The sequence below is a fragment of the Plasmodium relictum genome (genome assembly GCF_900005765.1).
Source record: "Plasmodium relictum strain SGS1 genome assembly, chromosome: 14".
NCBI classification, from domain to species: domain Eukaryota; phylum Apicomplexa; class Aconoidasida; order Haemosporida; family Plasmodiidae; genus Plasmodium; species Plasmodium relictum.
This window is the reverse complement of record NC_041692.1, coordinates 2,070,748-2,083,787: the sequence shown is the minus strand read 5'-3', so window position 1 is coordinate 2,083,787 and position 13,040 is coordinate 2,070,748. Positions and strand designations below refer to the sequence as shown.

Here is a 13,040-nt window from a genome sequence, read left to right as displayed (position 1 = left end):
TATATAAGCATATAATTAAAAAAAAAAAAAAGAAACAAAATTATAATTCAAATAGAAATAAATGAATTAAAAAATAACAATTAAAATAGTTGCCAAGTCTAATTTTAAAGAATAAGAAATATAAAAAGATTTACAAGAGTAGCATTCAAACTCAAAATTTTTTATGAAAGATTTAAAAGTAAAAAATAAAAAAAGAAAAAAGAAAAAAGAATATTTGTGAAGAATTAATGCATACAACAACAAAAAAAAATAAAATAAAATAAAAATAAAGAAAGAAAGAAATATTTTTTTAATTTTTTTATAATTTGAAATGTTTATATATTTCTTCACACGATTTTAAATCCCAATCAAATAATTTATCACTTCCTAAAAATACTACATTAGGCCAGTCCTCATTATCTTTCATATAAAATAAATTCTAAAGAATATAAAAATAAAATAGATGAATAAAAAGAAAAAAATGTTAATACATTGAAATATAAACACAAAAATAATAGGGATATTCAAAAATAACTATAATATGTATATAAAGTTTACACTATATAAATATATAAAACAAAAAAAAAAAATTAACATTTAAATATATCTTTTCTTAATGTATTATTATGAAGATATATTTAAAAGAATCCAAATAATAAAAATTAATGAATTACAAAAATTTAATTTAAATTTTTTTAAATTTATACCTTTTTAATATTTTTTGTATAAACACAAAGTGGCTCGTTCTCAGTAACTTTACTGAAATCATAAGCCTTAATAATACCATCTTCTGACCCAGCCAAAGTTAAATCCTTGTAATATGTACTTAATAAAGAAACACAAGATTTATTGAATGCTTTGAATTTTAATGTATTATTATCAATCGGATTAGAGGATTTAATATTTCTTATGTCCACCTTATTAATATAACCATTAACATCAGATGACAAAATGGCATGCTCCTCGTATCTACTCCATATAGTAGATTCGGGTGTACTTGCTAAATTAATATTTAAACCAACTGTATTTTTTCTTATATCATATATTTTTAATGTTTTATCAGATGAAGTTGAAAACAAAATATTTTTTTCTTTTGTATGAAAAGCAACATTATTAATTTTTTTTTTGTGAAAACTAAAAGTATGCAAATGAGAAAGATTACTTAAATCCCATAATTTTATAGAGCGATCTTTCGATCCACTACACAATAAATTACTTATTAATTTTGATGAACTTAAACAAGTTACACAATCAGTATGTCCACACAAATTATTTTCATAATTTTTTTTTTTTTCTTTCTTTTCGTTTTCTTTTTTTTTCTTTATATGTAGTTTTCTCTTTTTTTCTTCCTTTTTTATATCTACTTGACTATTTCCTAAATAATTTATAGGTTCTAATGTATCAATATTATTTAAATCCCATAATCCTATATCTGGATTTAACGTACCTATAGCTACGATATTTTTATTTTCGTAATAGCACTGATTTATTATTTCTAAACATAACGGATAATTATCAATTATTGCGTCATCATAAATATTAAAGATATCATCATTATAATTAAAAAGATGAATTTCTAATGTTCCTACATCTTTATATATTTTCCCATTTATAATTAAGGCATCATTTTTGCCTATAGTTAATTCATCTTCATATATATATTTTTTATCATTAGATATAATAGAATCTTCCAAAATTATTTTTTTACTTTTCTTTTCATCATTAAATATATTTTCTAATGCATTATATTTATAAGAATTTTCATTTTCATATTTCTTTTTTTTTTTTTTTACACCATTTTCGTAGGAAGACGAATCTGATTCTTCATATATGCTATATATATTAAAAAATAAAATAAAAAAAATAAATAATAAATATGTAAACAAAATAAATATTTGAAAATATCCATTTATTATTTAATTCTTCTTTTAAAAAGAATATATATATATATGTATATATTTATAATTTTTAGCTATACTTTAAAAAATCCTTCTTGTTTTTATTTTGTATCTTTTTATCTTTAGATAAACATGCTATACAACTCACTATATCACTTACCTTAGTTTCTTTTTGTTTCACCTTCTTTTTTTCTTTTGTATCAACAGTATTATTTATATTTTTTTTTTTTATATTCAACTTTTTATTAATCATTTTTAAATAAAAAAATAAGCAAATGTATAAATAAGTATATGTATTTATATTATTTAATATAGTATTTTTCAGATGAAATATAAAACTTTTCTTTATTATTTTGTCATTAAATATAAATAACAAAATTACAAAAAATTAAAGCCAATTTTTTCATATTTTTATATATATAGAAAATTTTTTAACAAATATTATAAACTTCAAAATAGCCAATTATAAAAAAAGGTATTTTTTTAATATTTTATTTATTTAAAGTTAAATTATAAAATAAAAGTATATGAATAATTATTAAAATTTTTTTTTTTTTTTTTTGTAATTTATGTTGTTTATTTAATATAATATAAACAGTATTTACGACTTTATTCTTTTTCTCCTAAAAATTTTTTAACAAATTAAAGTATGAAAGAAATGTTATGTTTTTTTAAAGGATTCTATAAAAAAGTAAATGGAATGCTATTTAATTGCAAAAAATTTTGTTTGATAGTATGATTATATAAAAAAAAAGAATTAGTATTTATATAAATTTTTTCTTGATCTTCATAATTAAAATTTCTTTTCCTTATATATTAAAAAATTAAATAGTAAATATATTTAATATTCATTTTTAAATAAACTTTTTTATTCTTGATGAAAATCCTTGTTCAAAACTACATGTTTTATATTTTTAAAAAATATTTTTTATAATACCATTTTAATGAAATAATTTTAAAATTAAAGAAAAATAATGCGACACTTAATATATCTGTTTTTTTCTAATATATATTAAGGAATATATATATATATATATATATATATATAGTTTGATTTCTTCAACTTGGTATTTGGATATAAGTAATATATACTATTTAAAAAATAAATGTTTTCATAAAACAATTTAATTTTGTTCTTTTATATTACTGATATACATGTGAATTAAAAATAATATTCAATATATAAATTTACATTTTCATTGTTAGTATTTTATAAGATTATTTATGAGAAATTTAACAAGTATATATTTATCCTTTCATTAAATACAATATACTCTTAAAATTAACTTCTAATTTTTTTATAATTTTTCCTTTCTAAAATATTGTATTTTTTTTTTTTTCTTTTTTGTTTAACAAATCAATATATGTGAAGTTATTCGTATGTACAATTTTTTTTTTTTATATATTATAAATATTTTTTTTTTTATCTCATTGCACATGATATTTTTTATATGTGTAAACAATATATTTTTTTTTTTTAATTTCATGAAATTTGCTAAAATTTTTGAAAAAAAAAGTGATAAATTGTTAATCTTTTCTCATTAAAAAATGAAAAATTAATAACCTTATATATATATATATATATGATTACATAAATATAAAAAGAAAAAATTTTATCTTAAGAAAATTTATGAAAACATATATATAATTTTATTACATTCACTTATTTTTTTTTAAGAATTACTATTATATTTAGTAGATTTTTTTTTTGTTTTTCTTTATATATATAAAAGAAAAAGTTTAAACAATATTGAATAATCTATATCTATACAAAAAAAAAAAAAAAAATATTTTAAAAAATATCCATGGAATTCTTTTATTATTTAAGGGAAAAAAAAAATATATAAAGCCTTTAGAAGAAAAAAAAAGAACAGAATTACTTTTACAGAAAAAAAATCATGAATTTTTTCGAAATGACACAAATATAAAATAAAATTGTAAAATAATATACAAAAAAAAAAAAAAAAAAGGGATTATATATATACATAAGTATTATATGAATTGAATAAGTTAAAAACAAAGAAAATATAGTGTTAAACAAAGGAGAATAATATATATCACACATAACATAAATTCATTTTAAATACAAATAAACATAGAAAAGTATCAAACAATTCTAAATATTTTCTTTCTAAAAAAGCACATAATAGCTTTACAAAATGGACGGGTTTGATGAATCTAAAATGAAACAACTTCAATTATTAAAAGAAAAAATGAAAACAGCAAAAGCTCAAAAATCGGATGAAGTTAAGAAAAATGAAGAAAAATTCTCTCACGATGTGAAAAATGTAAGATCATTTGAAAGTAAAGATATTAGATTTAATAAAACAGGGAAAAAATTTTTTGATAGTTTTTTTGCAAATAAAAAAGGATCACATATAAAAAATAGATATCAATTTCAACAGTCAAAAAGTATGAATTTTCCATTTAAACAAAAAGGTGGAGCACTTAAATTAACCAATGAGGTAGATTTATTTGATACTCCTTTATCTTTTGAAGAAGTAATGAGAAGAAAAAATGAAAAGAAAAAATTAGAATTAGAAAAAAATAATCAAATTAATACTAACGATTCAATAAATATGAAACAGTTAAGTTTAAACGAAGTTAAAAATGAAAAAAATATTTCAGACATTATTGAAAGAAGTAGAAGTGATAATAATGTTGAAAAGAATCAGGATAATAATGAAATTATTAAAAATGATATAGCACTTAGTAATGAAGTTGTTAAGAATAATCAGTTGTTAAATGATGGACTTGTTAAAAATTCTCAATCATTAAATATTGAATTTATAAGAAATTCTCAATCTCTAAATATTGATACTTTTAAAAGTTATTTCACACAAAATATTTCACAAAATGAAAACCTATTGAAAGAAAAATCTCTGAATAATACATTTCCGTTTTCTAGGAACGGAATAAATGAAAATTGTAAAAATAATTTAAATAACATATTAGATAATTCTTCTACTAATGAAATGGAAAATAGCAATATTTTTTCAGATGATATAAAAAAATTGAGCATTCGAACTGATGAATCATTAATTAAAAATATGATAAACACTGATCTAAGTAATGATCAAGTAATTACCGAAGAAAAAAGCCAAAACTTGCCTATTACAAATAGTTATATTGCATGTAACATACCTAATATAAATAGATTTAATGTGAATGATACTAATCAAACAAATAATTCTAATAATAATTTGAATGTTAATTTGATGAAACCATCTAATGATCTATTAAACTCTAATAGTTTAATAAATGATAATAATGAAATACTTAGCCAAATTAGAAATAAGTTTAATAATTTAAATAATTCAAATAATTTGAATAATATAAATAATTTTAATAGTACAAGTAATACAAATTTAAATGAAGTAAATAATTTAAATAAAAACGAAATAAATAATAATTTAAATAATATTCTAAGTAATGTAACAGATGAAAATAATAATATAAACAATAATATAATTTTTATGAATACGAGTATCAAAAGTAATATATTTAATAATGTGAGTGATAGTAATAAAATTTTTGATAATAGAAGTGATAGTAACAAATTTCCTAATGAAATTTGTAATGGTAACAACATTTTTAATTATGTAAATAATTCTAGTAAATTTTTTAATAATACAAATAATGATAGTAAAATTTTTAATAATACAAATAATGATAGTAAAATGTTTAATAATATAAATAATGATGGCAAAATTTTTAATAATATAAATAATGATAGCAAAATATTTAATAATACAAATAATGATAGCAAAATATTTAATAATACAAATAATGATAGTAAAATTTTTAATAATACAAATAATGATAGTAAAATGTTTAATAATACAAATAATGATAGTAAAATATTTAGTAATACAAATAATGATGGCAAAATTTTTAATAATATAAATAATGATAGCAAAATATTTAATAATACAAATAATGATAGCAAAATATTTAATAATACAAATAATGATAGTAAAATGTTTAATAATACAAATAATGATAGCAAACTTTTTAATAATATAAATAATGATAGTAAAATATTTAATAATACAAATAATGATAGTAAAATTTTTAATAATACAAATAATGATAGTAAAATGTTTAATAATATAAATAATGATGGCAAAATTTTTAATAATACAAATAATAATAGTAAAATTTTTAATAATACAAATAATGATAGTAAAATGTTTAATAATACAAATAATGATAGTAAAATATTTAGTAATACAAATAATGATAGTAAATTTTTCAATAATATAAGTAACGGTAATAAAATTTTTAATAACAAGAATAATAATAATTTTAATAATATAAATAATGATTTAAACTTTAAAAGTGGAATTTTTAGTAGTACTAATAATATCAATGATATTTTGAATAATACAAACAAAAAAATGTCAAATTTTAGTGAAAATATAATAAATACTAATAATAAATTAATAAATGATAGTTACACAAGCAAAACAGAAGTTATAAATAGTGAAAGTAGTGTTTTTAATAAAAATTTTAACGAAAATATAAATAGTTCTTTGAAATCTAACGATATAAAAACAGAAAGTGTTATTAATATTAATAATGATTTAAATTCTAGAATTTTGAAATTTAAAAACACATTATCCAATATAAAAAACTTGAAAAATAATTTTTTAAAAAAAAATAAACAAGACAATATAACTGCTAAACCTGGTATCGAAAAAACATGTTTAAATAATATCAGTAAAATTAATACAGTGATAAAAAATGATAGTAAAAATGAGTTTGTTAACAATAATACAAGCAATTCAAAAATTTTTGATAATGTTTCAAATAGTGTTATTAATAATAGTGATCCTAATAAAGATACCATTATTAATAACAGTAATATGAATATTAACTTATCAAATAATACTATAAATAATTTGCAAAATAATATATCTGAGAAATTTCAAAATAATTTATGTGAAACCTTTGATTTAAATAAAAAAAGTGAAAATACAAATGCTAATAACATTCCTGATAAAAAAACAAATTATTTGAATAAAATAAATCCTTCAATTTTTTCTAATCAAAATGAGGATGTTTTAAAAAATGAAAATACAAAATCACTTACTTTAGACAGCAATAAAAACTCAACATATTTTACGCTAAAAGAAAATGCAAATATAAATACGAAAAATAGTGCTTTAAACAATATTCATGCAAGTAACAGCCAACTAAAAAATATAAGCAGCAGAAATATAAATAAGTACAATGATATCAATAGTGTGAATAAAAAATTAAATGATTCTCTTAATAGTAATGTGAATAATATTAACGAGCAAATAAATAATAACAATAATGTTGGCAATATTAATAAAAATATAGATAATAATACTAATGGAAACATAAGTATTGTTGACAAAAATTTAAATAATAATATAAATAGCATTAATGAAAAATTAAATAATATTAAAGATAATAGAAATAATATAAATAAAAACATTATTAATATCAATGATGCGTTATGTAATCAAAACGAATTTAAACCTAGCTCTACTACATTTATTAATTTAAATAAGTTAAATAATGAAGATTTTCAAGTACAATTAAAGAAAGAAAATAAAATATTAAATAATTTGAATGATGAAAATATTAAAATGAATGGTATCAATGAGAAAGAAATTATCGATAACAATTTATTTAATGTAAAAAATAATTCATCTGATGGTGATTATAGAAAAACAGAAAATTCATCTAATGAATATAAAAATGAAAATAATTTAATTTTAGGTTTTACCAACTTGCATAAAGATAGTGAAAGTAAAGTGAACTATAATTTAACTAATAATATTCCTATTAATAATCCATGTAAAGATAGTGAACGTATCATTATGTCAAATGAAGAAAATGCAAAAACATCAAATGAAGAAAATACAAAAATATCAAATGAAGAAAATATAAATATATCAAATGAAGAAAATATAAATATGCCAAATGAAGAAAATACAAAAATATCAAATGAAGAAAATATAAATATGCCAAATGAAGAAAATACAAAAATATCAAATGAAGAAAATATAAATATGCCAAATGAAGAAAATACAAAAATATCAAATGAAGAAAATATAAAAATATCAAATGAAGAAAATATGAATAGTATTTTCAATGAATGCAAAAAAAAAAAAAAAAATAATGATATTTTTGATATTTTCCACGGAAATTCCAGTGATAATTTATTAAATATAAGTTCAGAACATTTTGAGAATAAAGAAGATTTTGAAAAATTCAATCAAATTTATAAAAATATAAGTTGCATAAATAAAAATATAAGCTATATAAACAAGTATGTCCCATCAACTATAGAAAATGTAAATACATTTATAGAAGAAAATATTAATTGTGCTAAAAATTATGATACTCTGTCTCTAGCAAATCAAATTTTTTTAGATAAAATAAAAAACTCTGATAATTCAATTGAAACTAATAATGAATTAAAATCATTTATGCAAAATTTGAATAAAAAAATTATGAAAAATATTGAATCTTATAAAGAAAATAATAAAGTTATCAATAATTTGTGTAAAGAAACAAATAGTAATATCAATAATAGTAAGATAGATTTAGGTAACGAAATTGGTAATAATTTATCAAAAAGTATAAATTTTCTAGAAAGCGGAAATATAAACATAAATATGTTAAGCTCTGTTGAAAAATTAAAATTATTAAATGAAACGTCAAAAGAACTTTCTAGTAATGAAGAAAATGATGCTAATGAAAAAATTCCTGACCATGTGCAAAAAATTATACAAAGAAGAGAATATTTTAAGACAAAAAGTAAAGTTCAAAAAAATGAAAATAAAAGAATTGTTTTAAAAAAAATTAAACCTTTTGTTTCTTCTGAATGTAGTGAATCATTTAGAAATACATTTTATACAAATGAAAATAATAAAAACAACATTTTTTCTTTAAAAAATTTAAGTAATATGAATATAATAAATCATATCCCCAGTAAAAATAACAATAATAACACTCATACTTTTAACCAAGAAGTCATTCTTACAAGTAATCAAAACTCAAAAATTCACGAAAACTTTAATAGTGTATCTAATATATCATTATCTAACAACGATGACAATGATATTTCAATAGAAAATAAGTTGAAAAATAGTGAAGCAAATATAGGAAATTATAATAAAGATGTCAGTAGTATTTTTAATAATACAAATATTATGCATAAGCAAAATGTAAGTGTAAATATTATAAATGATTCGAATAATAATAAAATAAATTTTAATTCTGAAGATAACACAGATAAAAATTTTAATAATTCAAATAGTAATTATATGATTGATGAATTAAAAAGAAGTGAAATTTTGTTAAAAATGGAAAAGGAAATAAACAGTGAATCAGATTTCATTTCTAACATTTATAAATGTATAGGTAAAAATGATTTTATTTGCAGTAACCAAGAAAATGAAAGTCCTTGTGATGATAACAGTGAAATAATAAAAAAAAGAAAACATAATTATATCAATAATTCATGTGATAATGAACTTATTTCTACTGATAATTTAGAAAATGAAAAGGAAGATGAAAATAATTCACATAAAAAAATAAAATTAGAATCAAATTTAGAAAGTAATAAAAAAGAAAATAATTTATTAGAAAATCAAAACGCTCAAATACCATCAGATGAAAGTAGATATATTCATATATCCAATTATGTAGATGATATTAAAAATTCTAAAACATTATCAGATATTTCTGTAGCATTAACTAAATATACATTAGAAAGTGAAAAAATTCTTTGTGGCATAGTTAATGAAAATTTTAATATATCAGTAAAGATATCATCTTTGAATGATTTACCATTTTTATTTGAAGAACTTCCATAATTTTTTTTTAAATAATATATATTCTTTTTCCTTTTCTCTCTCTCTCTCTCTTTATATGTATATATATGAATATTTTAAATTTATCAGAAATTAAAATTTCAAAAATTATTATGTATTCAGATATAAATTCGAGAATTCCTTAATATTTTAAAAATTTTAAATATATACACAAACTTATTTTATTTATTTTTTTTCCTTCAAAATGTTCTAAATAATAAATTCAAGTTGAAACTTTTTTAAAATGTTTAAAATCATATATGATAAAAAAAAAAAGGATCTTTTTATTTGCTTGCAATTTATTTTCAACAAAAGTACCCTTACAAAACGAAAATTAAACCAAAAATAAATTATTTCAAATAAAATATATTATGCATATATATATATATATATATATGTATTTATCAAAATTTATAGAAATATTTTTAAAAATGTTTCAAATTAAATATATATTTACATAAATTGAAATAAAATTTTATCAAATTAATTTGTAATACAACATATATTAGAAATACAAAAAATATATAAAAATACCTCAATATAATTGAATATATATTCACATGTATATATATATTAACGTTAAACAATATCCTTTTATCAAATGTTATATTTTTTAAATAATTTTTGTTTTATTTTATCAATAATTATCGTAATTTGTTTATCCTTTGTATATTTTTATAACAGGAAATATAAAAATACATTTTTCTCTTTTATAAATAATATAATAAAATAAAATAAAATGTTTATTTCTATTAATATTGTTATGATTCAAACTATTTATTGGTAAACTTCCTATTGAAAGTATAAAAAGTAAATGTTTTTTTAAATATGCATATGTAAACTTTTTTTTTTTTTTGTGATTTTAATGAACATATATACAAAAATAAATTTTAAAAAAAAAAAATATATGAATATTTTAATTTTTAAATTTAAAAATATGCTATATATTTTACACAACTATTATTATTAATATAAAAAAAAAAATATATATTTATCAATGCTTTAATTTTTACAAAAATTCACATTTGTTCTGTTGTAATTAAAGTAATAATAAATTATATTTGTTCATCTACATGTACTTAATTTTTTTTTTCTTTTTTTTTGTTTTTTTTTTTTGTTTTTACCATAATTAATTACAACACTATAAAAAATAATAAAGAATAAAAGTTATATATAAATTAAAATTATAAACAAAAAAAAAAAAATTATGAAAAAAAAAATACATTATTATAAATTATCTATTTTTTTTTTTTATTTTATAAATTACATAGAATTAATTTTTTGTCAAAAAAAAATTGTAATAATATAAAAAAACAATATTCTAAAAAGATGAAAAAATAATGTCGTAATTTATACATATATATATATATCTTAATACGCAGTGGAATTTCTCTAAATTTATAAATGTAAAAGAACATAATAACAATTAAATAGTTATATAAAGAATAGTATTAAAGAAAACTTAATTTTTCTATATATTCTTTTTATTGTTCTTAAAAATTAAAAGGAATAAAAAGGCCATCATGAGCTAATGAAAAGTAAGTATATGGAAACTTTTTTGACAATTTCTGCAGAAATAAATTGGTTATATTATGTTCAATATCACATGACATCCCTATAAAGTACACTTTCTTTGGTTTAATTAATAGAGAAATATTTATACTTTGTTGCAAAGAGAAATGAGAATAGTGCTTTTTTGTATAAAATAATGCATCTATTATTAATATATCAATAGGCTCAAATTTTTTTATATAATCTAATGTATATGAAGACAAATTAGAACAATCAGAAATATATACCAATTTTTTATCTTTTCCTATAATATAACCAATACAAATATAATTTTTTCCATGCTCAAATGGAATAAATCTTATAATTTTATCATTATCAAATTTTGAATATACAAAACCATATTCATCTTTTAAATCATAAGTGTGTATATTAATAGATGTATTATCATCATTATTATCAATTTTTGTTTCATCTATTTTATCTATTTCTCTTTCATTTGTTTTATTATTTTTTAATTTATCTGATTCTTCTTTTAATTCGTTTGACTTATTTTCTTCATATATAATTTTGTTATATTTTTCATCTTTTAAAATAAAAAAATTAAGAGCAGGAATTTTAGTATAAAATATATTTTCAGATCTTTTTTTCGCTAAATATTCATAACCATGTAAAACTCTTTCATAAGATACTTCATTTAAATATATATCAATAATTTTTTTCGGTTTATAATAATATAAATCATCATATTTTGTTTTATTAAAATCTTGTATATCCCTCAAATCATCTATTCCATTTAAGGCATCTGTATGCCCATGACTTATTAACACCATATCTAAATTAAAACTCTAAAAAAAAAAAAAAAAGGAAAGAATTTTATATAATGAAATAGAAATTACGAAAATTTCCTTATTTTTTATGAATTTTTTTCATTATTTATTTTTATAAGTAAAAAATTTAATTTTTATAGTTTTCTTACATAAAAATTTATTTTATCTCTATTAAATAAAACACTATCTCTGAAAGTTTTCCCTACATCTATTAGAACATAAGAATCATTTGATTTCAATAAAAGAGATATATTATTTCTTTTATTTTTTGAATCATTATTTAATGCGTCAAAACAAGTATAACAATCCAATTCAGGATAATCAGAATATTTTTTTTTTAAATATTTATTATTTAATTTATCAATATATTCTAAACTTCCTGATGCTAATTCATCAACGAATTTATCAATATCTTCAAAGTCTTCCTTTTTTAATTCTGATTTAGACAAGCTAATTTTATTTTTATTCGTCATCCTTTTTGAATTTTTGAAAACATGAGATATTTTCGGTATAGAAGACGATCCACCGGTTCCTATGAAAAGAAAAAAAAAAAAAAATTAAAAGAAAATTATATTTTTTTTTTTTTTTAAATATAATATATATATGAATATAATAGATAATTATATGTAAAATATAAACAATGCAAAAAAATTTAAAGACTATAATGAAAATATGCCAATTTTATATAATTAATAATTCATATTATTTTTAAAGTAATATAAAAGTATATTTTCTTATTTAATTCCTTAATAATTATATTATTATTATTAATTTATTTCATTTTATTTTTTTGATACCTAAGAATATGATACCATTTTCCGTTATCATATTTAATTAGATGTTATCTACCTATATAATTTATTTATATTATTTAAATAGTTTATTTATTTAATTTTATTTTTATAAGCTAGTATTAACTTATCTAAAGTAATTCTAAAGTAATAGGTAGAAATATTTAAAAAACATAA

At 17.4% G+C, this 13,040-nt stretch overlaps 3 protein-coding genes across 3 annotated transcripts; 1 reads left to right on the top strand and 2 right to left on the bottom strand.

Annotated features, from left to right (window-relative positions):
- Positions 1–298: 298 nt before the first annotated feature.
- PRELSG_1453700 (rRNA processing WD-repeat protein, putative) lies at positions 299–2,130 on the bottom strand (the record flags this gene model as incomplete). Its single annotated transcript, XM_028679628.1, has 3 exons — positions 299–418; positions 687–1,812; positions 1,958–2,130. 3 exons carry the CDS (start codon positions 2,128–2,130, stop codon positions 299–301), a joined length of 1,419 nt encoding a protein of 472 aa, XP_028535323.1.
- A 1,906-nt stretch (positions 2,131–4,036) lies between these two features.
- On the top strand, positions 4,037–9,736 carry PRELSG_1453600 (conserved Plasmodium protein, unknown function; the record flags this gene model as incomplete). The annotated part of the gene is made up of 1 exon (XM_028679627.1): positions 4,037–9,736. One exon carries the CDS (start codon positions 4,037–4,039, stop codon positions 9,734–9,736), a length of 5,700 nt encoding a protein of 1,899 aa, XP_028535322.1.
- A 1,490-nt stretch (positions 9,737–11,226) lies between these two features.
- Positions 11,227–12,900, bottom strand: PRELSG_1453500 (conserved Plasmodium protein, unknown function; the record flags this gene model as incomplete). The annotated part of the gene is made up of 3 exons (XM_028679626.1): positions 11,227–12,077; positions 12,257–12,604; positions 12,870–12,900. The coding sequence occupies 3 exons, from the start codon at positions 12,898–12,900 to the stop codon at positions 11,227–11,229; spliced, it is 1,230 nt and encodes a 409-aa protein (XP_028535321.1).
- Positions 12,901–13,040: the final 140 nt, after the last annotated feature.